Source organism: Phlebotomus argentipes, unplaced genomic scaffold (assembly GCF_947086385.1).
Source record: "Phlebotomus argentipes unplaced genomic scaffold, Phlebotomus argentipes genome assembly contig_5, whole genome shotgun sequence".
Classification (NCBI taxonomy): Eukaryota; Metazoa; Arthropoda; class Insecta; order Diptera; family Psychodidae; genus Phlebotomus; species Phlebotomus argentipes.
This window is the reverse complement of record NW_026776165.1, coordinates 11,549,378-11,574,712: the sequence shown is the minus strand read 5'-3', so window position 1 is coordinate 11,574,712 and position 25,335 is coordinate 11,549,378. Positions and strand designations below refer to the sequence as shown.

General features: G+C 46.4%; 8 protein-coding genes across 10 annotated transcripts; 4 read left to right on the top strand and 4 right to left on the bottom strand.

Annotated features, from left to right (window-relative positions):
- The first annotated feature begins 2,595 nt into the window (after positions 1-2,595).
- Positions 2,596-3,107, top strand: LOC132256263 (EKC/KEOPS complex subunit LAGE3). The gene is made up of 3 exons (XM_059752575.1): positions 2,596-2,724; positions 2,784-2,912; positions 2,981-3,107. The coding sequence occupies exons 1-3, from the start codon at positions 2,708-2,710 to the stop codon at positions 3,105-3,107; spliced, it is 273 nt and encodes a 90-aa protein (XP_059608558.1). The 5' UTR covers positions 2,596-2,707.
- On the top strand, positions 3,067-3,754 carry LOC132256261 (phosphatidylinositol N-acetylglucosaminyltransferase subunit P). The gene has a single exon (XM_059752573.1). The coding sequence runs from the start codon at positions 3,067-3,069 to the stop codon at positions 3,694-3,696; it is 630 nt and encodes a 209-aa protein (XP_059608556.1). The 3' UTR covers positions 3,697-3,754.
- LOC132256260 (zinc transporter ZIP9-B) lies at positions 3,738-5,231 on the bottom strand. The gene is made up of 2 exons (XM_059752572.1): positions 4,668-5,231; positions 3,738-4,599 (listed from the first exon to the last, which is right to left on the bottom strand). The coding sequence occupies exons 1-2, from the start codon at positions 4,761-4,763 to the stop codon at positions 3,781-3,783; spliced, it is 915 nt and encodes a 304-aa protein (XP_059608555.1). The 5' UTR covers positions 4,764-5,231; the 3' UTR covers positions 3,738-3,780.
- Positions 5,232-5,304: 73 nt separating this feature from the next.
- LOC132256256 (golgin subfamily A member 1) lies at positions 5,305-9,112 on the top strand. The gene is made up of 6 exons (XM_059752565.1): positions 5,305-5,796; positions 5,886-6,248; positions 6,728-7,147; positions 7,223-7,321; positions 8,246-8,559; positions 8,632-9,112. The coding sequence occupies exons 1-6, from the start codon at positions 5,647-5,649 to the stop codon at positions 9,110-9,112; spliced, it is 1,827 nt and encodes a 608-aa protein (XP_059608548.1). The 5' UTR covers positions 5,305-5,646.
- Positions 9,113-9,451: 339 nt separating this feature from the next.
- Positions 9,452-11,233, bottom strand: LOC132256257 (glucose dehydrogenase [FAD, quinone]-like). Its single transcript, XM_059752566.1, has 2 exons — positions 11,059-11,233; positions 9,452-10,998 (listed from the first exon to the last, which is right to left on the bottom strand). The coding sequence occupies exons 1-2, from the start codon at positions 11,201-11,203 to the stop codon at positions 9,452-9,454; spliced, it is 1,692 nt and encodes a 563-aa protein (XP_059608549.1). The 5' UTR covers positions 11,204-11,233.
- Positions 11,234-11,399: 166 nt separating this feature from the next.
- LOC132256252 (centrosomin) lies at positions 11,400-21,198 on the top strand. Of its 3 annotated transcripts, none has more exons than XM_059752552.1 (8): positions 12,168-12,532; positions 14,014-14,423; positions 16,097-16,140; positions 16,744-16,958; positions 17,040-17,531; positions 18,031-18,147; positions 18,379-18,800; positions 18,873-21,198. In XM_059752552.1, exons 2-8 carry the CDS (start codon positions 14,353-14,355, stop codon positions 20,794-20,796), a joined length of 3,285 nt encoding a protein of 1,094 aa, XP_059608535.1. In that variant the 5' UTR covers positions 12,168-12,532; positions 14,014-14,352; the 3' UTR covers positions 20,797-21,198. The 3 variants fall into 3 exon arrangements, with proteins under 3 accessions (XP_059608537.1, XP_059608535.1, XP_059608536.1); XM_059752553.1 differs by having other exon boundaries at positions 12,168-12,554; XM_059752554.1 differs by lacking the exons at positions 12,168-12,532; positions 14,014-14,423 and adding an exon at positions 11,400-11,554.
- Positions 21,199-21,200: 2 nt separating this feature from the next.
- On the bottom strand, positions 21,201-23,390 carry LOC132256259 (ubiquitin-associated domain-containing protein 1). The gene is made up of 3 exons (XM_059752571.1): positions 23,100-23,390; positions 21,918-23,026; positions 21,201-21,848 (listed from the first exon to the last, which is right to left on the bottom strand). The coding sequence occupies exons 1-3, from the start codon at positions 23,213-23,215 to the stop codon at positions 21,700-21,702; spliced, it is 1,374 nt and encodes a 457-aa protein (XP_059608554.1). The 5' UTR covers positions 23,216-23,390; the 3' UTR covers positions 21,201-21,699.
- A 123-nt stretch (positions 23,391-23,513) lies between these two features.
- LOC132255434 (protein aurora borealis) lies at positions 23,514-25,309 on the bottom strand. The gene is made up of 2 exons (XM_059751455.1): positions 24,768-25,309; positions 23,514-24,697 (listed from the first exon to the last, which is right to left on the bottom strand). The coding sequence occupies exons 1-2, from the start codon at positions 25,247-25,249 to the stop codon at positions 23,575-23,577; spliced, it is 1,605 nt and encodes a 534-aa protein (XP_059607438.1). The 5' UTR covers positions 25,250-25,309; the 3' UTR covers positions 23,514-23,574.
- Positions 25,310-25,335: the final 26 nt, after the last annotated feature.

Below are 25,335 nucleotides of genomic sequence, written 5' to 3'. Positions count from 1 at the left end.
GAAGAGGGTTAAGCAAGTCGTTTTCTTGCAACAGAAGACAATTGTGACAAAAGTGGTGGCAATTAATGAAATGAGAAATTGTCACATAAATTAATGCCACAGGTTGGCAATCAATTTTCCCTTCGGATTTTCCCTCAGCGAGAGTCGCGCGCAATTCTTTTGCCTGGGAAAAAGGAGTTGTGCTTTTGCGACTCAGTCTGATGGCGGTCAGTTTGGAAATTGCACAACCGTGAGACGGTTTCCCATTCCAGATTGTCACAATTTTGTCATGAGACAAGTTGAAAATTTCAATTAGATTTCAGAGAGAGAAGTCCATTACGTGACACACGTGAAAACCTTGAATTCTCTTCGCGTTTTCATTTCTTTGTCTTCGCTGGCTTTTTTTCCCTCGCAATCCCGCAACAATTAGCATTTGACACGATTTTCCCGCCATGTAGTTTCTTTTCCGCTCACTTTTCCAGTGCGCGCGCCAAGCTTTTTCCCCCTCCTCCCCTTCAAAAACTGCGCGCGAGCTTTTTTCCGTAGCTCCCAATAATTGGTTGGGACTCTCGAAAGTTTAGCAATGCTGCCGACGTTGAAACACACATAATTATGTTGTGAGAGCCGCCGAATAGACAGTTTGAACATTTTTGTGGATCGCGAGACAAGCAAGGGAAAAAGAGGCATACAAAATGGTTGTGAATTGAATAATACTTTCACTAACCCAGTTTTGTCGTCTCACTCACACACCGCGTCTGGCTATTTTATAATAATTTTATAGCAAGTCTCGAGAGGCTCACATTCACCATGCAGAGCGCATTATTTTATAATATTTCGCTCATGCCTCTTGCAATACTTCCCTCTCGCGTTGCTTTTTCAACTCCAATCTTGGCCATACTCACACCACAGTGGAAAATCGTGAGCCAGAGGAAATGATTTATGCAATAACTCCTCAATTCGACTCGCAAATAATCATCATTTCTGCCTTCGACACGATTTTTGCAGCGCAGCATCGCAAAAACCGATGGAGAAGTGAGATTTTGGACGCTTTTTCGAGCGCCTCTCTAATTGCCATTATTCCAACAAAATATGTTTATAGATTTTCATAATGGATAGTTCCATGAAAACTTACTTTACTCAGATTGATTTAAAGTTATTTTCGGAATCAGAAAAATCGTTGGCATTTCTATGTGTTAAACCCACTTTTACCAACTCGATTTTGCACAAAATCCAACCCTTTTCATCAGTTCAACGGTCATTCCGTGTTCAGAATGCAAAAACTTTCCCAAGAGTTTAACCGCCTTTGCGCTCTCGCGCGACCGGCTTAGACAAAAGAATTTTCTCTCTTGCGAATTCTTATTGTCTAGAATTTCATTCTCGCGCACATTTTCTCTTTTCACCCCTTCTTTTGCTCAATGTGTTTTTTTTGCGCATGTGTGCAGCACTCTCCCCTCGACATTACAAAAATGGCAAAAATCCTTTCTCGCGCGCAAAGTCTGGCCTTGAATTCGTGCGTTCCGCAGCCCTTTGGCCAAGGTGAAAAATATTCAAATGAGTCTCGATGAGCCCTTTTCGACAAAAAGGGTGCACTTCAAGTGAATTGCGCCAGCACATTTAGAGCATCTTCAAGGCTTCTCTCCCGGACATGCCATTGTGGCGAAAAGGGAGTTCTTGTAATGTTAATGGCTGGACAGGGGAAAAAAACTGGCTTTGCCATCCAATAAAAGTGAAATTCAAATATTTGCTCCCATTTTTTCAGACGTTGTCCTTTTGAGTCCAAATTAACACAATCATAAATGCACTTTACTGGCCGCCTTTACTCAGAATTTCCTTACATTTGCCCTCAATTTTCCCTTGTTCACTCCGTTTGGCAGATGAGAAAAATGAGAGCAGATCCGAAAGTGGCGGAAAGATGGTTGAGAGCTATTAAATTCAATAAACTCCACCCTCGGAGGGCAGCAGGCAAGTGAAGTCATCAGAGACGAAGGACTATAAAAAGGAGCCCCCGCGGGTAGCCATTCTAGGCAGCCATTTCGGCCCATAAATAATCCACCACTTGAAGGCGGCCTGAGGAAGATGGAATCTCAATTCCACAGGAAAAAACTGCCCGGGCGAATGGATAGTGTCAAATTTTTATAGGCTTTTTTTGTCTCGTCGGGACATTTTATAGCTTTCCCGGACCCGGAGAGATGCTGCAATTATGCTTTGGTAGAGAGAAAAGTCTTCTGACTGCGAGTGAATGTGGGTGATTTCTAATTTTTACGATCGTACACGTTCCTCGGGGGACTTTTGATGTGCATCCGGCACAGCAAGCAGCAAATTAGATAGGCAAAATGCCTTGAAAAGTCCAATTTTCTCGAGAAAGGGATTCTTTTTGCTGGCATAACCTGCAAATTTGCGGCAAAAAACACCACCTTGTGGACAAACAGAGCGGCCATCGAGATAATTTCCACTCATTTCTTCACCCCGAGAGACATTTGAATGCATCTGAGGATAATGGACAAGGGTACAGAGTTTTTACTTGTGTTTTTTCCGCATTTCTCTGGAGGATTCAGTACATTCAGTAGAATAAGTCGTAACGATTTGAGCGGGAAGATTATAGTTTGCAATTGGACACCATGGCGCTGATGCCGGCGAGTGGGTGACGTTTTCCGGATGTTTACATCAGATATCAGATGCTGTGTTGCTCTCTAGAAAATCGTCTTTTTATTGACAAATTCCCCAAAGAATGAGTGATTTAGAAGTGTGAGTGCCTTGTAAGGTAGTTGAAGAGTATTTCTTGCTAACTCTCTGTCTTTTTGTAGATTAATTAAGGTGCCATTTCCAACAAATCGACACGCAGAAATTGCTTACGACGTTTTACGTCTAGACGCCGAACCAAAGCGAAATCACGTGGAAAAGTCCCTCATTGTTGAGGGAAACTGGCTTGTTGTGTGAGTTTTTCACATTCCCTACTCGCCAAACTTGTATATTATCACAGAAAACTGCCTTCAATTTTCAGTAATTTTTCCGGAAACACAGCAAAGAGTTTAAGGACAGGCTTGACGTCCTTTCTCGACTCCCTGATTCTCTGCTGTGAGACCATGGATGCCTTTGGACCCCCATGTGAGAAGTACAGTCACTACTGAGGGTATCAGGACAAGATATAGCAGAATGGCGACTCCAGAACATGCGCCCGGACCTACGCCAACACGGGCTGTCTATGGATTCTCCATGTTTCTCCTGTTCAAGACACTTTTCTTCCTGTATTTCATCTGGGCACTGGTTCCAGACAGCGTTCTTCGTGGATACTTTTCCCTTACCTACCTTCCGGACAAGTATTTTGCCATCTTCATCCCAATGATGATCCTGGTTGCGGTGTCGCTCTTCGCCTTTTTCATCTACCCAGGCATTGGTCTCCTCCTGACTCCTCACATAAATGATGAAAAAACGGTCAGGGACTCCTATTCGATCTCCCCGTGTCAGAAGGACTGCCAAAGACCAGCAAAAGTAGAGAAAGACTCGTGGAAAATCCATCAGTTCTGCGAAATTCACGAAGATCGTAAAGAGACTCCGGTGGAAGACACAATTTCTGACTTCTGTGACTGTCCTGCGAACACAAGATGTGTTCTCAGGGAGAATCCCGGTCATTTAGAGTGTCTGAGGGGGAAGAAACAGATCGCCAAAGCCCGCGATTTGCCCATTTCGGATGTTTGTCGCGTGCTGTACAGAAAATAGAGTCAATTCAACAGTGTCACCTGTATTGGTTGAATAAAAAAAGGGGTCAGTACAATTACTCTGGGACAGTTTTGGCTACTGGACTCAGTGATGATGGCCCATGGTCAGGAGCAGTGGCAGAAGAGCGCCACAGATGAGAATCGCGAGCTCTGTGTTCTTCAGGCCTGCATAACCCTTAGCCGGAGCGCCTCCGCCCTGCTCTAGGTGGCTGTAGTGTGGCCCCGACGTGCCCCCGGCAGTTGTAGGGGACGCGTGCGTGAGTTCGGGTAGCACATGAACGGTGGCAACGTAGAGGAAAGTGCCGGCCGAGAAAAGCATGGCAATTCCTGTGGCATTGAAAGAGTTCAATGTCTCCTTCTGCTCCTGCCCGATGCCGAAGTACGTGAGGAGTGTGAGTAAGGGCGCTGAAACGGAGAACATGGCCAGGTGCTTCCGAATGCGATGGCGATCGAAGCCTTCGTGGAGCAGGAAGGACACGAGCCCGAAGGCGGCGGGCGCTTTGTGCAGCATTATGGCCAGGAAGACCACCATCTCCACATCGTGGTGGCTGGCGTGAGCGGCGGCGCCCAGAGCCACGCCATCCGCCGCGGCGTGGACGATCAGACCGATAGTGGCGGTCATGTTGCGTTCCGTGGAACCGTCGCGGCGCGTGGAGATCTGATCCACCAGCATCATGAAGATGAAGCCCAGCACGAGGGAGAGACCGATGGTGGAGGAATGTTCGGGCGCGTGGCCATCGTCCGGGTGGGTATCCTTGGGCGAGGAATTGAGGTGATTCTCAGGCGAGACTGGCGTCACGACTGCGTCGTCATACAGTGCACGGATCCCTTCGGGTATTATCACAGTCAGGGCAGTTCCCACGAGGAGACCGGCTCCAAATACTGAAACCACCTTTAGTTTCTCCTGCAGAGATAAATGAAACGCCCCAGAAATCATGAGAACACTTCCGGACACACGATAAAAGATCTCACCTCGGAAAGTGACACAACCAGTGGAATGTTGCCAGCCAGATAAGACCCAATCAGCATTACCACGACCAGGCATATCAGCACTAAAGTCTCATCCATGATGGGGCACGGCCCAGGCGGGGGCGGAAGCGCACAATTCCGGGGAAATCAAGGGAGAAATGCGAGAACAACTCCCGAATGTTTGCTGCTCTCAAAATGCCACACAGTAGACACTTATTGGCGGTACTCTCTGCTCAAACTGCCACTTGTCGTGTGCATTTTCCCTCGCCAGCACTTTTTCAGCGTCAGGGATTGGATTTATTGATTATTTAGCGTTATTTACACGTGTCCAGAAATTTATATAGCAGAGATTTCCCAACACAGTCCGAAAGTGCGTGACGAAGATGGCGCTGCTGTGGATGAGGCCGCCTAAAAAATCAAAAAGATTTCGAGGGAGAAATGATGTGTAAATACACTAAACGGTAGTAAATTTGCATTTAACAAATAGCATAAAGCTTATTTTATTCAATAAATTACTTATTAAGGGAAAATAAAGGAAATATATGGAAGAATTGAGCAATATTTGTGTGCTTGAATTTGTGAGGTTAAAATGGCTCCGAAAGGGAATTGTCACCCACACCCCGACTGGCATGGCAGTTGTCAGTGGAAAATTATGTCAGCATTTGCAAATCACGCAGAAATTTTCTAAAATCCTTCTTTTCTCTCGAAATATCAGTGATGGTGACGCAGAAGTGGTGATAAATTACACCCAAGGAAGCCCCACGTTTGATTCCACACGAGGACGTGCAGGAAGTGTGCTAGTCTGCGTGGTAAAGTGATTTCAGTGAAATTCAGCCGAGTGGCAAGGTTTATCGCAAAGCCACCTCATTTTTATCGCAAATGTTTACGTATTCACACGAAAATTGGTGCAATTACCAGACTGTGAGTGGGTGGGAGTAGGACACGCAGGGCTGGTGGGGAACGTGAGGATTGCTTAGTCGGGATGTTTTCATCGCTGAAGAACAAGATCAAGGAGGAGACGGGCAGCGAGGTTCCGCCCCTGCCCAGGCCACCCGGAAGGCGGTATCAGCGCGGACGGCTGGACTCCTTCAACAGCATGACGTCCATTGATGACTTGTCACTGATTGAGCAGGTTTGTGGCGGTTTTCGGGGGTTTCCGGACGCCTACAGGCGCACTGAATTGATTGCGGTGTGTTTTCTGTGCGCGGTGCCTTTTTGCAGAAGGACGCTGAGATTGCTGCCCTGCGCCTGCAGTGCAATGACATCGAGGCGAAGTGCGATGAGCTGACGAAGAAGCTGGACGGCGCCACGGAGGAGAAGGATCGACTGGAGAAGGCGAACGCCCTGCTGGAGGAGTCCGTGAGGGTCAGTCAAGTGCAGAAGGATCTGATTTGCGAGGAGCAAGACAAGATCCAGAATCTGCAGCTCGAGGAGATCTCAAAGCTAAAGAACCTGGTGATGTTCAGGGATCAGGAGGCCGTGGACAGACTCCAGGCGCTCAAGCAGACGCAACAGCAGCTGGATCAGTGTCGAAGTGAACTGGCGCGTCTCCAGGAGCTAGAACCAATGCTTGAGGATGCCAAGGTAAAGCTTCTCTGCACACTTCCACCATTTCTCATCTCATCGGGATCTTGAGCTGTGCTTCCACTGCATTTCTTGATGGGGCTGACGAAGGCTAGACGTTCGCTTATCATTATGAATCTTTATATCGCGTGGGGGAAAAGAGAGGATTTTTTGAAGTCGCGACTGATTTTATTTTTTTGATTTCTCATCCAAAACTCATTAAATCTGTGTGTTTAGTTTTTTTTATCCACCTGTGAAAGGCACCGAAGAAAGAGTGAGGGCACTTTTGTGTGTTTTATTGGCTGTTGCACCGAAATTTACTACTCTGATAAGTGTGTTTTTAGGCCCAAAACAGTGCTTCTTTATGAGTTGTTTTTGAGTAAGTGTTCTCATTCATTGTTTCTTTATTTTTACCATCGTAAAGTGTGTTATGCCAACTTTTCTGATTGTCTTTTTTGATTGAGAGATTCTGTTTTTTTTTGGCTGTTTTGTCTCCGCAGGACGAACTTGAGCGCTTTAGGCACTCAACACAGCTGGAGAAGAATAATCTGACCACGACTCTGGCGGCTGTTGAGGAGGAGAATCGCCATTTGAAGAGTCGCATTGAGATTTATGAGGAATCCAGGGCGATTTTGACCACATCGGCGGATGAGAAGGTTAAGTCGCTGCTGCAGGAGCGGAAAATGCTGGAGCAGCGCCTGGAGGAGGCGCATCTCCATCTATCGGACATCAAGAGTTCGTGGAGTGGACAGAATCTGGCGCTGGAGACGCAAGTCAGTCGTCTGTCGCGCCAAGTGGCCGAGGAGACGACGGAAAAGCGAAAGGCACTCCAGGACAGAGATGATTTCCACGAGACAATCAAGAGGCTGGAGTTTGAGGTGGAAAAGTGCCACGATGAGATTCGACAGAGAGACAATAAAGTGAGTTGTGTGTGTGTGTGTGTTTTCTATACACATTTTCCCTCCTAATTTCCTGTCCTCTCTTTCTTTGCACAGATAAAACTCCTGAGCGAGGAGATTGACGATCTGAGCTCCACTCTGAGGGAGACTCGCCTCGAAAATGAGGAAGATGTGGCTTTCTTGCGAAGCAAGGCCGTGAGTAGTTGAGATTCCCTGTGAAAGAAAAAAAAACCATTTGCTCATATAAAAAAAAACTCCCATTCCGCACTCTGAATACCTTGAAATCCTGGAAAGTCATTTGATTCCATCTTTGGGAAGTGTTTTATATATTTTTTTCTTATTTTATAACATTACTTTGTGACTTCTAATCATAGCGACAATAAAAATGGAAATGAATTTTTACTCGCCAGTGAAAATTTACACAAGTTTTGTTTTTTCTTTAATTTAAATTTCTTTGTGTTGTTTCGTCTGTTTGTCACGTTATCTTTATGTTCGTATAATATAAATTGCTCGCGGAAAGGGTTGATCAGTTGGCAAAGCGATGCCTTCTGTTGTGGTGAAAGAGGAGAAATTTTTGCGTGAAAGCGCGGAGAAAATTTATGAGATTCAATTCAGATCAAATCCTAAATGTGCTGTAGAAATTCTTTTGAGATTCCTTTTCTTGTCCACTGAGCGATTTTTTTGGCACTTTGGAATCCCTGAATAAGAAGTCATAGAAATATTGTATAAACTAGCTTTTCTATTTGCTTTTATATCATCGCCATTGAGGGTTAATTCATAGCCTGAAAAGCTGCGTTATCGCTGTAATCTGAGCATTTTAGCATCGCACCGTGGGAGATGAATTAATTTGCTTTAATATTCTGACTTATTCCACTGTTATTTTCATTTGTAAATAATTTTAATTTCCACATTTATTCACAGAAAATCATCTAATCTGCCCTTTTGTTTGGCCATTGAAATTTTTTAGTGGTGAAAAAGGCACTGATAAGCCTCTTGAGTGTTGAATTAACTAATTAGTGCACGTGTGATAACAGAGAGAGTTCACCAAATGTGATATTTTCTGGCTTTTTTCACTCAATTTCGCTTCGTTTTTTTTCTTCTCTGTTTTCTGGCCGACAGGAGAAGAGTGCCGAGGAGAATGAGGAGCTGAAGAGGCGTCTGAATGAGGCGGAAGTGCTGCTATCGGAGCAAGGAGAGGCGCATGGGCGGACGGAGGCGCAGCTGAGGGGAGAGATGACGACGCTGAATGATAGGATCAGGGAGCTGACGACGAGGTTGACGGACGAGAAGGCGGAGAAGGCGAATGTGGTGCTGAAGAATGCCGAGATATCGCAGAGTGAGGAGATTCTGAAGCAGAGTCTGCGGGAGGAGCAGGATGAGCTGGCGGAATTGACGGAGAAGATGACGAAGCTGAGAACGGAGTTGAAAGAGAGGTGAGAAGATTGTGAGATGTTTATCGTTTTGGTGTGATTCTGACGGTGGTTTGTTTCTTTGTTGTGTTGCAGAGATGCCAGGGAGGCGAGTCTGGAGGAGCAGATTCAGCAACTGCAGTCGATATTGGACGGGGAGACGGACAAATTGGCCAGAATTGATCAATTGAGCACGGAATTGGGCGAGAAGAACAAGACGATAAAGCAACTGAATCAGCGATTGGGTGACATGAAGAAGACACTTCAGCAAGAGATCAAGAGCAACAACAATGTTTCCGGTGGTGGTTCGAATCACATTCAGCAGCAGCAGCAACTCAGTGTGCCGGAGAAGATGCCCGAGAGGCTGGCGGATGGCGCAGTGGTGATGGATGAGGTGAATTTCAAGTACTTGAAGCATGTGGTGTTCAAGTTCCTCACCAGTCGCGAAGTCGAGGCGCGTCATCTGATCAAGGCCGTGGCCACGTTGCTGCATCTCAGTGGGGACGAGGAGAGGATCCTCCATGAGACGCTCGATTGGAAGAGTAGCTGGTTCGGCGCCCGCCTGGCGCCGAGTTAATGCGCGAGTGGGGATGATCAGTCGATCATCTCCTCAAGGGTTGCACAGAAGAACACCCAGCGGTTTCTCCCCATGTTTTTAGCGATTTTACAGTCAATTCCCCTTTTTCTCGGCGCTCCTCCTGGGTGTGTGTCTCTCACACAGGATCAAAGATCACAAGAGCTAGTCGCTTAGCATTCCTCGGAGGAGACTCGAGTGGCTTTTCTTCACACAACATCCATTGCAATCGACACTTCTATTCACTATTATATTCCATTTATTTATACTAGCAAAGAGAGAACATTTATTAGAGTTTTATTGACAAAAAGTTGCTTGTTTCTCTCTCGCTCTCGCTCTGCCTCAGTGGCCAAAATGGCGGGAAATGCCGTGCAATGTGAGGAAGCGATTGGCCAGCATCCCTACACTGCCCATGGGATTCCCAGTCGGCAGATTGGGCATCACAGAAGCGTCCACCACGAAGAGCTTCCTAGTCTGCATCACGCGAAAGTCCTTTTCCACCACTTTGCCGATGCTGCAAGTGCCCGCCGGATGGAATGTCGTGAGCGTGAGGTGTTCCACATAGCATGTCCAGTATTCTCGAGAACTCCACGGGTGGGATTCACAGCCGGGAAGCAAGAGAGGATTGATTTCGGCGCCAATCTTCTGCAAAGCCTCCGTTTCGAAGAGTTTCTCGAGGAATTGAATGCCCTTGACAAGGAGCTCCTTGTCTTCAGCATGGCTGAAGTATCGTGGATCGATAATGGGTGAGGATTGAGGATCAGCATTTCTCAGTCTCACCACTCCGCGACTCTTGGGATGTAAGACAATCGGCAGAATTGTGGCCGAATGCAATTCCAGCATCTTCTCGAAATAGTTCTTCCACACTTTGTCATTGATGTTTGTGATCTTTCTGAGGTGAATTCCAAAGTCTTGGGTGATTCCCACCGGCATGACCATGAACTGGAGCTTGGACAGGTCAGGATTGAGTGGCAGAATTGCCAGAGACTCGCATCCGGGCATGCTCATGGGTCCCTCGCCATTAAAGAACATCGAGAATATGCTTGTCGGCGACAGAATGCCCTGCAGATTGAGGTGGAGACTCTCATTCAGAAGCAGGAGATTGTATCCCGTTGTCACGTGATCCATCAGGTTTTCACCAACTGGAAGATCAACTCTCAAGTGAATGCCAACATCTGCCAGATGATCTTTCGGTCCAATTCCCGATTGTAACAGAATTTTAGGGCTTCCCACGGCACCAGCAGACAAGATGACACCCTTTCGCGCTCTCACAGAATACTTCTTCCCAGACTTGATGAACTTCACGCCGTCAGCAGTCTTTTGGTCATCTTCAAAAGTGACTTTCGTTACAAAAGCACCAAGAACTACTCTGTGACCATTTCTCCTCAGATTTTGGTAGAAGTTTGCCACTGTGTAGCGCATTCCACGCTTCTGAGTGACTTGAGGTAGTGTAAAATTAACATTCTGGCTCTCCTGGCCAGCTTTGATGAACGCATCCGCGAGTCTTGTTCTGAATTTCAACTCCTGTGGCTTCATGTCGCTCTCAAATTGCTCAAAATGCCTCTCAATATCTCGCTGAAAATCATATTCCTCACCCGCAAATTCTCGGTAATCATCCGGATGCCCTCGTATGTAAATCTGATTGTTTAGCATGTGACTTCCACCAAAGATTTTGCCCAAAGTCCAGTGAACTTGTCTCTTCTTCAGTGCTTTGGCTGCATTTTCTTGGGGTTCCGTGTAGAAATTCCACTCATACGGGCTATCCTGCAGCATAGGTCCCAACACTGGAATGTTCATTAGGGAGAAAACCTCATTGCCCGCCTCTAGGACCAGGACATCCTCACTGTTGATCCCTGAAGCGACAGTTGCGCCTCCAACACCTGTTCCCACTATGGAAATGTGGCCCAAAAGTTAGAGAATACGATCTAATATTCACCTAAATGACTTACCGATGATATATTCATACTCCTGATTTATCTTCAGGGGGATTATCTCCAGATTTTCCCAAGTATTCCAGATTAGCAAAATAGTAAACAAAACCCCACAAGCGACTTTCCATCCCATTGCTGACCACCAGATATTTGATCCCAGCATCTTCCTCCGTGTTTCTCCGCCTAAGAGACTGAAGTATCTTTTGCCATTGGAATTTCACCTTTCACAATCTCCCAAATGTACTTTTTCCACAGAATTATCGGTGATAAAACTTTTTCTACACCCCATTTTATCCATCCGGAACCTCTTTCGGAACACCTCTGAAGGTGAGCCGGGCATCGCGACTAACTTCACACCAGTGAATGTCACTTTCAAAGAGCAAAACCGTGTGGAGTGTTGTGTGAAAAAAATTGTGAAATACGTGTGGAAAAGCGGAAAAATTTGAGGAAAATCATCTAAGATGGAGAGAAAGAGCTTCTTGGAAGTGAATGAAACCATGGGAAATGGAGAAACGTGAGTATTTTGAGAAATATCTGCATTATTGTCTTGTGGCATGAGCGTCTCTGGAGTTTTTCACATCAACCCTAGCATTTTCTTTCTTATTTTCCACTGAATTCTCATAGATGAGTGTGTAAATGTCTGTCTCAGAGATCGTCTTGAGATGTCTTCACAGAAATTTGGAGAAAAATAAGATGAATTATACGGTTAGGCAACAGGTTTCGAAGGCTCCACTTGAGGGTCATAAATCAATTGTTTCAGGCCACTTTCCCGGCCTCCTGTTCAATTCCTTCAAGTCATCTGTTTCCCATCTGTCTCTTGGGCTAGCCTCTGGTGAGGGCGAGGAGACGGAATTGCATAAAAAGGGCATTTTCCCGAAGAGGCAGCTGCAAGCAGGGTTGAACTTAGGAGAATTCGAACTGGGAATTCCCACAATTCTAGTTAGAATGCGAAATCTACGCATTTTGTAGGAGTTTCGATGAAAAAAGTCCGTTAGAACGTGATGCTCCTGGATGGTTGAACTGGAGCTCTTTTCTCCCCGAAATTCCTCTCTGGCGCTCTTCTAATTGTATTCATGTGAGAGTCGCCAAATCGAGTCGAGATTCTCTCGAGGAGAGACTTCAGTTCATCACTGAAATCGCTCCTGGCAGCACAGAATTCTCTGGGCATGCGTTGTGTGTCGTCTTGTCATCTCGTGTGGCGATGCGAAGAAAGGAAATATCAGACAGCTGGAGTGAAAGGGAAATTTTCCAGCATCCTTCGGCACCAGTGCAAGAGTGAAAAGTGTGCGTAAAGACGCGAAAGGACTTTTTGGGGGGATTTCAAGTGGACAGGAAGTGGCAAAGAGTGCATGTGAAGGAGTCAATTCTCAATGTTTCAATTGTCAAATGGAATTTCGTGCAATTTCGGGAGGAGAAAAGATGTGCTGAAGAGAGTGAAAGTGAATTTTCTATGTGGAAAATTTCCCTAAACACATCTCACAACATTTTGGGGGTATTAAATAATGGAAATTCTAGTAACTTCTGCAGCTGCTCTCGACGATAATTCCCTTATCAGTGTCGCCTCATTTCTCAGCCTAAGAGGCCCCAGATTTCCGTGGCCAGAGAGAAACTGTGCAAAGCAAACAACTACACATTTTAGCCGATGTGAAATAATTATCACGTGGCAGGAAAAGTCTCTCCTGTCGTCGCTATTTTCCAGCGACGTAGTGACTCATTCTTGGACATGGAAGTGCATTGCGAGGGGAACACTTTCTGACCGTGACACTCAATAAAAAATCATGAGGATTGAGCGCAATTGTGCGGGACAAGAGAGACTGAAATGAAAATCCGTCCGAGACACGGACAAAGGTTCATCATTGTTTACGCGAGAGGAAAGATAGAGAGCCCCTGGCATGGAGTTTATCATTCCGAATTGAATTAATTTGTATCTCAATGCGGAATACAAGAGGCAATTTGTTCATTGGTGACTTTTTCGGGTTGACACAATTTGCATTTTGTGTGTATATTTGAGTAAAATGGGAAGGGAAAAAGCATGTGCGGAGAAGTATTAAGGATAAAACGGAAAAGAGTTGATGAATTTGGTTTAAACTTCTCAATTCATTTCTTGCTTATTTAAATTATATCATTGGATTAAAATGCGAACCACGATAAGCTTTAAAAGTTGTATTCAATGAACAATAAAGCAAATTCTTGTGGGTGCTGAAGAGGGAGAGAGAGAGAGAAAAATTGCGACACATTTTCTCTGCATTTTCTGTTCATTTTCCGATCGCACTAATGTGATTTCTGAGACGCAGTTTTTCCTCATCTCATTTATTTATAGCACGCAGACCATGAGCATTGAATGATTCTAATTACATTTTTCAATTTCCGTGGGCTTATCGCGTTGATTGGTGAGGAAAAGAGGGGCTTTCTAGTGAGTAGAAAAATCATTAATTGTATCTGGAGTCACTCTTTCAGCTTCTCCGGGATAATTGGTATGAAATTGAATATTTCTCACCATGTTTCTCAGCAACTGTGTGTGGCAAATGGCCAGAGAGTTGATAAAAGTTCTCTATAAAGTGGGTTTGGTCACTCAGTTGAACTTCATATGCGAGCGAGAGAGAGAGAGAGAATGAAGAGGAGGAAATTGAGATGAAATGAGTGTTTGCTGAATTGAAATAAACACACAATTCACATTAATCAGCATTGAGATATTCGCTGTTCGTCAACTTTGGGGTTCATTTGCGAGGGAAAAATACTCATGCGTTTGTCACCACGTGCAAAGCGGCTCTTCACGGTGGGAAAATGTGCGGTTTCCATAGTTTTCCCAGTAACCACAACAGTTGAGACTTTTCCTAGTGCGGCGCGGGTTTGTTGACTGATAAAGAGGGGCGCATTTCGGTGACACAGTGTGGCGAACTGATAAGGAATTCCTCAAGAGTGAGACGCACTGCAACTCAAAGGGTGTTGGTCTGTTTTTATTTGGTGCTTTAGCGAAAAAGCCATTAAGACACGAGTTCAGCCAGAGAGTGAGAGAAAATCACGTTGAATAAAATGGGACGAAGGACCGATTTAGTGACTTAAAAACAGTGGTGAAAATCTACACACGAATAATGTGAAGAGGCGTCAAAGTGCATTAAAGGAATGCACATTAAAGCAATCTTGTGAAATTTTCTGTTGTTTTTTCGCATTTTATTTTTTGTAACTGGCTTGTTGTGCAGCTGGGCAAGAATCTCAGCAAAGATCTGTGGTCAATTGTTGGTGAAAAGCGACAAAAGACATTTTAATTCTGTGTGTGTTTCGTGGAAATTTGTGTGAGAAGAAGGAGACACAATGTCTGGATTATTTAGATACAATTCAAATTCGACAACGCCGCAGAGGCGAACGACTCAAAGGAGTTTCCGGTAATATTTTCTGTGCATTTCCTGGCAATTACAGATTTGTTAAGTGTACATAAAGTATTGGATTTTATCGATTTTGAGGACTTGCTCGAACTTTTTCTTGAGGTTTTCCTTCACCTTTGCGAACCACTGCGTGTTCTGAGTCACTTTCCATGCTTTCTCTGTGGCTTTCTTCACTGTCCGGAAGTCACTTGTTATGCCAATATTCTGCTCTTTCTTCAGAAATGTCCAGAACAATGATGCAATATTCAAATCGCGACTCTCAGCAGGAAGACGAACTACTTGCAGACCTTTTTCACTCAATATATCAAAGAGTTGTTGGCTATTCAGTGTTGTGGAGTGATTTAGAATTACTTGAGTGATTCCCGAAGGCAATTTGTAGCTCCTGAAGATCCTCAGAGTCTTCTGTGATGTGAGAAATCCCTTGGAGAAGAAGATCTTTGGCGGTTCAGTTGAAGTTAGTGTTAAGAAAATGCGTCCATTGCGAATTTTACCCTCACAACAGAACAAATATTGCTGCCAATGATCTTTCAGAAGCATTTTCTCAGCAAATTTAACGCGATTTTCAAGAATTTTACGTCTAGGAAGTTTCTTCATGGCAATGGAAAATGTTTCTTTCTGGCGTTTCTGGCCTACTTTCTGTGAATGACCGTAAATTTTGACGCAATCTTATCAAATTGACCTCTGACCCAAGCACGATGATAATTAATCTCGATGGTGACCGGCTGAGAGACCTCCAAAGTGCCCCAGAAGTCCGAGATGGGGAGGGAGAGAGAGACAATCTCTATTAATAAAGACTAATTGACTTGCAAGACGATGCGGAAACTTCTTCAGGTCGCATTGAGGACAGCATTTAGTCATGTTTGTGGGGAAATGTGAGGCTATTTTTGTTGGTTTTTCACCCATTTTCTACATATGTGAAATGGTCAATTTTTGTGGGTTTTTCACATATATTTTCACCCGCTAAATTGAGGTGGTAAAGAATTTATAATTGCGTGTTTGTGAGAGGAAATGAATGATGTGCGGGTGATATTGTGAAGGAGGATCAAAGGGTGACGCAAAAGGAAAGCTGAGATTCTCAACATTGCGAAGTTGAATGGTTGCTTTTGTCTGTATACAGTGCCAGACAGTGAAATAAGCACAAGAAGCTTCAATAAAAATCTGTTTTGAATATTGCGGTCAACAATAAGTAATGAATTTCCTACCAATTTATAATGACTTTTTCTGCGATCATCATTAAAGTGTAGAGTCTTTAGAGACATTATAATCTTTAGAGCCTTTGTCTAATCCCAATGCGGATTTGTGGCTCGACCTGAGTTTCGGAGAAACTCTCTGTCTGTCAACGGGGTATATTTCCTCCGTGTTTCCATCGCTTGCAACAGCGCGCGCGCTTTGCAGGATGAATTGAGGGCCACGTGGGTGAGCAGATGAGAGAAGAAATTTCCTCTCATGCGAAGGGTTTCATTCAATTTTCTCTGCAGAGCAATATCTAATAATAGACATCCGTGTTATTCAATACCGCATTTTGTGTTTTTACGCGCACAGTTAGGGAAGTACAAAAAGAAGAAGAAAAAGGGAAGACAAATATGATGAGGGGGTGTTTTTTCTTCATTTTGAAGATTTCCCTGAAATTTTTCCACATTCACATCTTTCTCTCTTTTCTTCTGTATTTTCAGTACAAGTCCAGGACAACTGCAAGATGTCACGATGAATAATTCATGTGAGTATTTAATGAAATGATAGTGCAGGTTTTTTTCTCACAAATTTTCACTTTCTCATTCAAAGTGAAAAATATTTGCCGCCCAAAAATAACGCATCGTTCCGGGCTCTTGGCCAAAAATTCAATTTTAAACTGCATGTTGTAGAGATGAGAGAGTGAATTTCTCTCTAAAAGTTTTATTTGCATTTATTGTCTTTCTCTTTTGGCGTCTCTTTTCCTCCTGCATGAAATGACGATGCAGAGTTTTGAGGACGAGAGTGTGATTTTGCCAATGGTTAAGCGCTTTGGGGATGATTTTACTGCTAATTTTACCTGGATGGACTGCAAAGAGAGACACACAGAGGTTCATCAACCTACTCGTACGCATTTAGTCCTGTGCTGTTTCTCTGTTGTGTTGTTTTCTGTTTTATTTGCCTGTGAAGAAAATTGGCAGAGAAATCTTGTGGATTCTCGATGCTGGCGTTTAGAAGAACACTGGCTCACACTCTGATAGACTGTCGCTCAATTTCACGTAGTATGACTCATGAGATGAAAGACTATTTCTGGACTCTGTGAAGATTCAATGGTTGCAATAATGTTGTTTGCTTTTCTCCTTGTGATCAGATACCTATGGATTTGGATCGCCATCCTTTAGCGCCTGTGGCCAGGGATCACCTGGCCAGGGAAGATCTGTGCGTGACTATGAGGAGCAGATGACAACGCTGCAGCGGGAGAACTTCAATTTGAGGCTGAGGATCTACTTTCTGGAGGAGAAGCTCAATGGGAGCGCCATGGGCCAAGGAACGGAGTCGCTGTTCAAGCAGAACGTCGACCTGAAGGTGAGGCATGACCCATTTTACCCTATTTGGGGGGAAGTGTAATATGACAATGTTACGGTCCATTTGGCATCTCTTGCGTAGGTGGAGATTGAGGCGCAGAAGAAGGAGTTGCAGGAGAAGCATGAACTGCTCACTCAAGCGGCCAGTGCCATGAAATACATGGAGGACACGCAGAAGAAGGTGGAAGAGGAGGCGAAGGCCACTGAAAGTGAACTGAAGACTCGTATAGATTTGCTAGAGTTGGAGATTAGTGAGATGCAGAAGATTTATGGACCGAATTCGCTGAAGACCAACCTCATTTCACTCGTTGAGGGTGATAATGTGGTGCAGAGGGAGTCCAGAGAGAGCTTCATGGGTGTTGAGGTGAGAATTAAGGAGTTGCAAGTGACTGTTGATGAACTGACGGCGGCCAATGAGGAGGTGAAAGAGGCCATGAAGCAACTGGAGGCGATAAATGAGCAGAAGACACTCAAGGTGAAGGAGTTTGAGGTGAAAACTGATGGGCTCTCGGCGGAAAATGCGCGTCTAAAGGAGAATCTCGAGAGTCTGGAGAAGAATGCCAAATTGGCTGAGGTGAGAAGTTTATTTTTTTTATTGAATGTATTTATTCTATTTAGAGACAAACTAATTTCTAGAGTCGTGAAAGTCAATTACTGGGAGAAGTTGCAAAATTGAGGGGAAATTTGTGTGAAAGAACGCACAAGAGAGTGGAAAATTCACTGTTTTACCAGAAATTCAGTCAATTGAGTTACTACATGAATCAAGGGGAATCAGACGGTGCTTCTTGGTCGAATGAGCAAGACAATTCACAGCCTGACGATGATGGAATGGATGAAGAGTTTGTCATTCAAGAGCATAATTATATTTGTAAGAAGATTTTCCGTGAGAAAGAAGGGAGAAGAAGATGCAAGAAGAGTGTTGTTCCCTAAAATAAACATGTCTTGAGAGTTCACCCATTTCATAACACTATTTTTGGGAGTTTAATTTGGATGCGCGAAGAGAAAAGCATTTTTCCACAGAATTTTGTATAGAATTTCCCTCTCTATGAGTTATTTTTTTTTTACTCTTGTAGACACTGAAGGTGCAGTTGTTGGATGTTCGGAAGCAATTGGCAGAGAAATTGTGCGACGAGATGGACTTGAAGGCGCGTCTTCAGGAGAAAACGAAAGCACATGAGAATGCCAAAGTGGTAAGTTGCAATTTCCATTCTATATTTTCTCGCTGCGTGTGTGTCTAATTTGGGAGTTTGTCGACTGAAAATATAACATCAAAAGGAGTCACACAATAGATATATTCTGAGAGGCCATGCTCTCTCTTAAATTTTCCACTATTGAGCAATCGAGTGGAGAGAAATTTGGAAAATGTGTGTTGGAAAATTGTTCAAACAGAGTAGTGAAGATTGATGGTTTTTCTTTTCTAGGCAATTGAGAAACTGGTGAGAAACATTGGGGAACTGAAGATGAATCCTGTCACATCGGAAAATGTGGCTGCAACGCTTGAGGACATGAAGGTGACGATTGAGAACAAAGATGTGGACATTGCGAATCTCCGTGCTGAAATTATGCGCACGGTTGAGCAGAAGAATGCCGAGATCTTCGAGTTGAAGACTGAAGTGAAGAGAAAGACAACAAATCTGCAGCGATTGATCAACAAGGATCTGTGGGATAAGAACAGGGAGATCGAGAGGCTGACGAAGTTGGTGAATGGTGGGACCGGAAGTCCTGTTAAGATGGTCGAAGTGGATCAGCTGCACGGTCAATTCACTGAGGCGCAGTATAACGAAGCGGTGGAGAAGAATGGTCACTTGCAAAGGAAACTTGACGATTTGAGGCAGAAATTGTGGTGAGTTTGTTGAATTTCATTAGAATCGTGATGAGACTAAGTGTGTGATCCCTTCTTTCTTTCATCCTTCAGCCACAATGTCGACAGCGAGAAGACGGTGAGGAGTCTGCAAAAGGAACTGACAGTGGCTCAGGCGGAGGTTGAGAGTGCCAATAGAATGAGGAAGGAGTGTGGCGACGTCTGTTCCATCCTCACGCTGCGCCTTGAGGAGTTGGCTGGATTCCTGGATAGTCTGCTGAAGCACAAGGACATCCTGGGTGCTTTGTGTGCCGATCGTCGTCATGCAATGCGAAAGGCCATCGACAGGAGTCTTGATCTCTCGCGTAGCATCAACAATAATAGTTCCCTAAATCTCGGAATATCGCTGAGTGAGCAGAGTCTCATGCAGATGACGGGCTTCTCGGCGATTCTTGATGAGAGCTTCCCGGAGAGTGTGTTCAGTAACAAGGAGAATGTGCCAGAGAATGGAAATGTGATTGAGGCGCTGAGGAATGAGGTGTTGCTCCTGCGGACGGAGTTGGACAAATCGTATAAGCGCAAGGAGCAGATGTCTGATGCGAAGAAGCGCTCTCATCGTCAAGATGGACATTCGGAGTCGGAATCGTGGTCAGAGCCGGATAGGAATGTGTCAGCGGCGAGGATTGGCATTCAAACTGTGCAGGAGACGTCACGGCACAGCTCAACGGATGAGGATTCAGCGGCTGTGATGCCAATGAAGAAGAGTGTGACGAGTGAAAGGCTGTCTCAGCTGGAGTGTCTGGTGACGGACAAGGAAAACAAGTTGCTGGAGATTCAGATAAGTGGCATTGAGCGAGAGAATGTGCTCAAGGAGGAGCGTCTGAGAGCGAACGAGCAACTCCAAGCGGCACAGAAGGAGTTGCAGGCGCAGAAGCTGATGAATGAAAATCTTGAGCGGGAGATTGTGGAGCTGAGGAGTTCTCTGCAATCTCAGGCGGAGTTGCAGCAGCAACTTCAGCGTGCTCAGACTGAGTTGAGTGAGAGATCAGAGACTTTGGATGCCGTGTCGGAGGAGAGAGACAAAGCGGCTGTGGATCTTCGGGTGGCGGAGATGCAGATGGAGACAATGGCCAGGGATGCGGAGTACCTGAAGGAGAAGCACACCAGGGAATTGCTCTTCCGGCTGGAGAAGGTGCGCAAGGAGTGCGAAGTGGAACTTGATGCGCAGTTGCAGCGCCAGGAGATGGAGCACAGAGAGACCGTGAGTCGGGACTTTGTGGCTAGGACGGTGCTGGTGAAGAAGCAGGAGGAGATTGATGTGCTGCGGCGGCGTCTGGAAGATGCACAAGCCACTGTCGATGGCATGTCGGAGGGCGAGATTGAGCTGCGAGCGCTGCTGGCGGAGCACGAGAAGAGGGCCAGAGATGCGCAGAAGAGTCTCGATGATGCCACAATGCAGGCCAGCCGGGCGGTGGTGGAGAGGACGCGCGCTGTGACGGAGAGAGGACAGCTGGAGGTGATGATGAAGGATCTGCAAGCAAAGTGTGATCGGCTGATGGGTGAGAAGGCGGAACTGAAAGCTCTGGTGGAGAAGTTCAGCCGTGAGAGATCCTCAGATGATGGACGCGGTAACAATTCCTCACCGGATCTTGGCATTGACAGTGATGCCGCGAGAGCGTCCAGCAGCGATGCCGGGAAGACTGACGCGAAGCCGCCGGTGATGAGATTGAGTTCGGCGTCCACGGTGGAGATGCAGAACAGCAGCAACAATCCGGAGGGGCGACAGCAGGAGTATGACAAGGTGAGGGAGGAGAATGTGGAGCTGAAGAAGCGCCTGGCAAGGATGACACGGCAGTTTGAGGAGATGCGACAGCGCCTGAAGAAGTCCAATTCGCAGAAGGAGGAAATTGAGCGCAACATCCAGATGCAAATCCTCAAAACGCACAGTGTTCTGAAGCAAGTGCGCTCGAATATGGAGAGTGAGGCTGAGAAGAGAAACGTTCCGCTTCCGGGTAGATCATCAGATCCCTGCAATTGATGGCATTTTGATCCTTTTGCGCCGTTCCTCTTTTTCAATATGATTATGACAGAGTCAAGAGTTTTTGTCTTTTGCGTTTTGTTAAGTATTTCTTCTTCTGTACGCAATTTTGAGAGCGCATTTGTTTTTAACTTCGAACGATCAACGATCAATCCAAATCGCACCTGATATTTGTGTGTGTGTGTAAATATAAATGATGAGAAATGAGATGATTCTATACTTAGAAATTAAGGCAACAATCCTTCCCAAAACGACATTCATATTGAATGTGTTTCAACAAGAGAAGAAAGAGAAAAAAACGATCGAATAACAAATCACATATATAGCGAATGCGAATAGAAACTATTTTGTAACGAAATTATAATAAAGATGAGATTGATTTTGCAAGAAAAGCGGTCTTTCTGTGTGAGATCATAAGAAATATGTTTATTTTGTTGAGAAATCAATGCGGAGAAAACATTTCCTCTTCTGTGCATGATAAAGAGTTTTAAAAACTACCAATAATCCAAATTTCTCTCCTACAATGTATTTAATACTATGACATTACTTCGAATGTTACTTCATATTTCTTTTTTGGCGCGGCTAAAGCTACTTCCTGGGCCTCCCGCTCCGGCGGGGCGGATGAGACACCAGAGATTCTGGGTGAATGAGGGAGTTTTTTTTTCTTCGTTGCACAACCGACTTTAAGCAATGATCCGCGTGACAAATATCATTTTCTTTCACTAACAATTTTCCTTATAGCCTACTAAAACTTGATGGGGGAGATCTAACAAATGGGGAGCGCGCTTTGGTACAATTTCGCCTGATGACTAGATTCCAGGGCATCTGCTAAGTGTTCCAGAAGCCGGGAAAGGAGAAGCATTGCACATTGTCCCGAATAATTGACTTGCGTTTTTCTTCTGTTCATATGAGATTGCTGCTGAACTGATTGATGGCCACGATGTGCTTCTCCTCGTGATACGTCCGCAGGATGTGCCCCAGGACGCCCGAGGTGTCCGTATCACTCAGCCACATGCTCATGCTCGAGTAGTTGTCCAGCATCGAGAGGTAGGCTGCAAGAGAGCGGATGAGATTAGAGCGGAACGCGTGCGGGATAAGAATGTGTGAGATGAGAAACTCACCCACAAACATCTTGGGATTGCCCAGGCTTATTTGTACTTGGGGCGACGTGAGGAGTGCCTGCAGAACGGGCGAATCTGACGGCAGACCATCTCGCAGGTCAGTCAAGCTCCGGCTGCGACTGCCTACGAGCCACTCGCAGGCAGCCGCCTGGTTGTTCTGCGTCCTCTTCAGTGCCTCACGCACTTCCGACTCCGCGAAGCCCATTTCGATGATCTTCGTCACGGTGTCCGGAGGTGCTGGCAAATCGCGCTGTGCGTGCAGACGCACAATCTCCAGCAGAATCTCGATTTTGTCGCGCCTGGAGGTGAAGGTGCCGCTACTCAGGCTGATAGAGGCCGTCATTGGGGGCGGCGACACGGGTGCGTCCATGGAATTTTGTCCCGACAGGCTGGGATTCTCGATGAGCCACTCAAGGGCGGCCGAGTAGACGTTGTTCTTCAGCTTCAGCGCTCTGTGCACGCGCGATGGGGCGAATCCCATGGCCAGCAGATTCTCCAGGGCACTGGCCTCGTGTCTGCGCCGATTCAGGAGTCTCTGCTTTAGAATGCCAATCAGACGGTCGGCGAACGGGCCCGCGCCAATCACATAAGCCGAGCTCTGCGCCAGCGAGATGAGGATCTTCCGGATGTCGTACTGCAGGTCCGTCTGGAGCACCATGTCGTAGATATTGACGGCCGGCGGGCTGGGCTGAGTGGCGGGAAGATCCTTCGTGGCGGCCATCACTTCGGCCAGAGAGGGACCCTTGAGACTCTCCGGCGCCGTGTGCGCCGCCGAGGTCCTCTTCGTCGTCAGCAGCAACTCCTCGCCGTCCTGCAAGCCCACCCTCTCCACCTGCTCGTGCGAGTGGAGCACCTGGCGATGCCTCGTGCGCACCAGTTTGTACCTGTGCAGGACTGTGTCCAGATTGGCAGCGTAGAAGGGCAGCGAGTGCGCACCCAGAGCCAGTTGCTTCAGAGCCTCCTTCTTCACTGCATTTCCTGTGCAATTGCGCGGCACTACCACATCCACGGACTCCCCACGCGTGGTGAGAATCCTCAGCTGGAGATTGTCACTCGCCTCAGAGTCGCTCGCATCTCTGGTCAGGCTCCTCTCGGCCTCACCAGCACCACTGAAAACAGACAAGAGGCAGTAAATCAGTGCCGCCATGCTCTGTGTGAGACAATTTCCACTGCCTGGCCTACCTCTTATTGTCACATTGTCTCTCGCCAGCTCCTGGACTGCTGCTCTCCTCGCGCTTCCTGGACGCCAGCCATCTGGCTCTCCGTTCGGCAAACTTTTCGCGTACCCACGGAATCATCCTCTGGTCAGGTCATCACAAATGCCCATGGAGACCATCTATGAACACTCTCATCGCCTTTTCCAGCACAGAACCACCAGTCTTCCTGGCCAATATTTATTTATTTACTCGGGTTCAGCTGTCAAACTGTCGCTCCGGATACTCACCGTCTCGCTCTCGCATCCATGCGACGGATGTGGGATGTATAGAGTTGTCTCGCTCTGCGCTCCGGAAAACTCGCTGAGCTTGAAATTAGCAGAAATCCAGCATCCAGAAGCATTTCGTAATCAACAGACGAAAGTACGAAGTTATTGCAATTTTATTGAACACTTGATTGAGATTGGAAAATATGCCTAAAAACGTACAATTTCAATTGAGTATCACCACTTGGCGGGAGTGGAAGAGATCATCATGGAGACGTCCTGGCTGACGCCCTCCATTGCCATGGGATCAAGGTTCTCCTTGTTGTCCATCGTGTCGCAGCTGCCGTCGTTGAAGCCACTGTCAGTCCGCGTGAAGACGTCCTTCATCTCCACTCTGGCCCCATCTGTGCGTCCGAAGAACTCCATTCCGTCCTCCGAGTCCATGATTTGCGAGAAGGAGTGCGACAGATTCTTCCGACTCATCGATCGGCAGCGCATGGGTGTCTCGTGTATGGCCAGGATATCACTCTGGCTCATCTGCATGCGCTCCTCGTCCACCTCTGACACGTCCATCGCCTTCGTGGACACTCCAGGGGACATCTCTACCGATAGTTCAGATCCCAAGCGCTCAGGAGTGCTCTGGTAGATGCTGGACGTGCTGCTGCGCGCCTTCTGCTGCTCCCCAGTCACCGACAGCTTCCCGATGGGCGACAGAGAGCCAAAAGTCTCCCTCTGAATGGTCAAGTTGGGCGAGAAAGAACTCCTGTCGTGGGGAGAATCCAAGCTTCTGCCGCTGAACTTCTTAGTCCAGTTCTCAGGAGTGTTTGTCCAGTTCTGACGCGGTGGTGGCATCACCACAGCGTCTACTTCGTCCTCCTCCTCCTCGTCATCGCCAGAATCCTCCAGCGGCCCAAAGAGCTTCCGCCTCAGCGACGAGTCCACCTTCTCCTGATCGTACACCTCCTCCGGAGGCTGCTGCTGATCGCTGGTGAAGGTGAAGAAGGGCGCCAGTGCGTCCTCCACGTCCTTGGGCAATCGCGGTGGCAATGTGAGTACAGTCTGAGCTATGCCGTTGCGCTTTCCCGGCTCCGGAGCAATTGATGAATCCTGCTCCTCGCTGTACAGGATCGGCTTCTGCCTCATCGGCGGGTCAATGGGACTCGGCACCACGTGCTGCTCTCGGAAGTAGGTCGAGATGGCCGCCTGCGCACGGGCTTCAACATCGGGATTCGGAGAGTTGAGGAATTGTGTTTCGTGAGCCTCAATGGTTGCCGGGTTAAGCAGCGAAACCTGCTCCATTGTCCACTCAAATTGCGTGGAGGAGTGCGGAGGCGTTGAGGGTCGATTGAACAGTGAAGGGCTGTAAAAGATAAGCCAAGTGTGGAGGAGATTTCCCGGCGTTTGGGGGTGAGAAGTTCTGGGAAAATTACCTGCAGATTGCCGGCAAGTGGAGTCTCTCCGTGAGAGACGCCTCGAAGGGATTCACAACTCTCTTGATGTGTGACAGCGGCGGTGTGCTGATCATGGGCAATAGGTGGAATCGACTTCCACGAAGTGGTGTCTGAGATCCTGATGACTGCTGAGACTCCTGTTGACGCTCCAAGAGGCGCATTTGGGGTGAAATCTTCTTGCATGGCGTTGATGGATTCATTGCTTTTTTCCCATGAAAAAAAAAATCCCTCGGTGGGTGTGTGTTGATTATGGCACAATTTGGCAGTGTGGCAGTTAAAGATGAACACAGGAAGCACTCTGAATCACTTGTACGGCCGGAAAGCTCGTTGAAAATGGGTGGAAAAACCGCAACGCAACGACGGCTGGTGTATTTCCCCCGAACTGACGTATGGCAACCCCAGACGAGTGGTGAGTTTTTTCTCACTTGAACTCCAACGGACGCCTTGATTCGTTTTCGCATCCAATAAAAAATGATGGAAAAAATTGTGATAAGAAAAATTTATTTCAGCTATTTTCTCTCTCTCTCTCATTACAACGCTATTAGAT

Bases quoted from the DNA above. Each gene is read 5' to 3' on its own strand.
- LOC132256263 (XM_059752575.1), top strand. The intron at 2,913-2,980 runs GTGAGTTTTTCA...TTCAATTTTCAG, and splicing joins GAGGGAAACTGGCTTGTTGT to TAATTTTTCCGGAAACACAG.
- LOC132256261 (XM_059752573.1), top strand. From the start codon at position 3,067: ATGCCTTTGGACCCCCATGTGAGAAGTACAGTCACTACTGAGGGTATC.
- LOC132256260 (XM_059752572.1), bottom strand. From the start codon at position 4,763: ATGGATGAGACTTTAGTGCTGATATGCCTGGTCGTGGTAATGCTGATT. The intron at 4,600-4,667 runs GTGAGATCTTTT...TTATCTCTGCAG, and splicing joins TGGTTGTGTCACTTTCCGAG to GAGAAACTAAAGGTGGTTTC.
- LOC132256256 (XM_059752565.1), top strand. From the start codon at position 5,647: ATGTTTTCATCGCTGAAGAACAAGATCAAGGAGGAGACGGGCAGCGAG. The intron at 7,148-7,222 runs GTGAGTTGTGTG...TTCTTTGCACAG, and splicing joins TTCGACAGAGAGACAATAAA to ATAAAACTCCTGAGCGAGGA. The intron at 8,560-8,631 runs GTGAGAAGATTG...GTTGTGTTGCAG, and splicing joins AGAACGGAGTTGAAAGAGAG to AGATGCCAGGGAGGCGAGTC.
- LOC132256257 (XM_059752566.1), bottom strand. From the start codon at position 11,203: ATGCTGGGATCAAATATCTGGTGGTCAGCAATGGGATGGAAAGTCGCT. The intron at 10,999-11,058 runs GTAAGTCATTTA...ACATTTCCATAG, and splicing joins GGAGTATGAATATATCATCG to TGGGAACAGGTGTTGGAGGC.
- LOC132256252 (XM_059752552.1), top strand. From the start codon at position 14,353: ATGTCTGGATTATTTAGATACAATTCAAATTCGACAACGCCGCAGAGG. The intron at 14,424-16,096 runs GTAATATTTTCT...CTGTATTTTCAG, and splicing joins ACGACTCAAAGGAGTTTCCG to TACAAGTCCAGGACAACTGC. The intron at 18,801-18,872 runs GTGAGTTTGTTG...TTCATCCTTCAG, and splicing joins GATTTGAGGCAGAAATTGTG to CCACAATGTCGACAGCGAGA.
- LOC132256259 (XM_059752571.1), bottom strand. From the start codon at position 23,215: ATGATTCCGTGGGTACGCGAAAAGTTTGCCGAACGGAGAGCCAGATGG. The intron at 23,027-23,099 runs GTAGGCCAGGCA...GTCTGTTTTCAG, and splicing joins AGACAATGTGACAATAAGAG to TGGTGCTGGTGAGGCCGAGA. The intron at 21,849-21,917 runs GTGAGTTTCTCA...GCTCTCTTGCAG, and splicing joins CAATCCCAAGATGTTTGTGG to CCTACCTCTCGATGCTGGAC.
- LOC132255434 (XM_059751455.1), bottom strand. From the start codon at position 25,249: ATGCGAAAACGAATCAAGGCGTCCGTTGGAGTTCAAGTGAGAAAAAAC. The intron at 24,698-24,767 runs GTAATTTTCCCA...TATCTTTTACAG, and splicing joins CACTTGCCGGCAATCTGCAG to CCCTTCACTGTTCAATCGAC.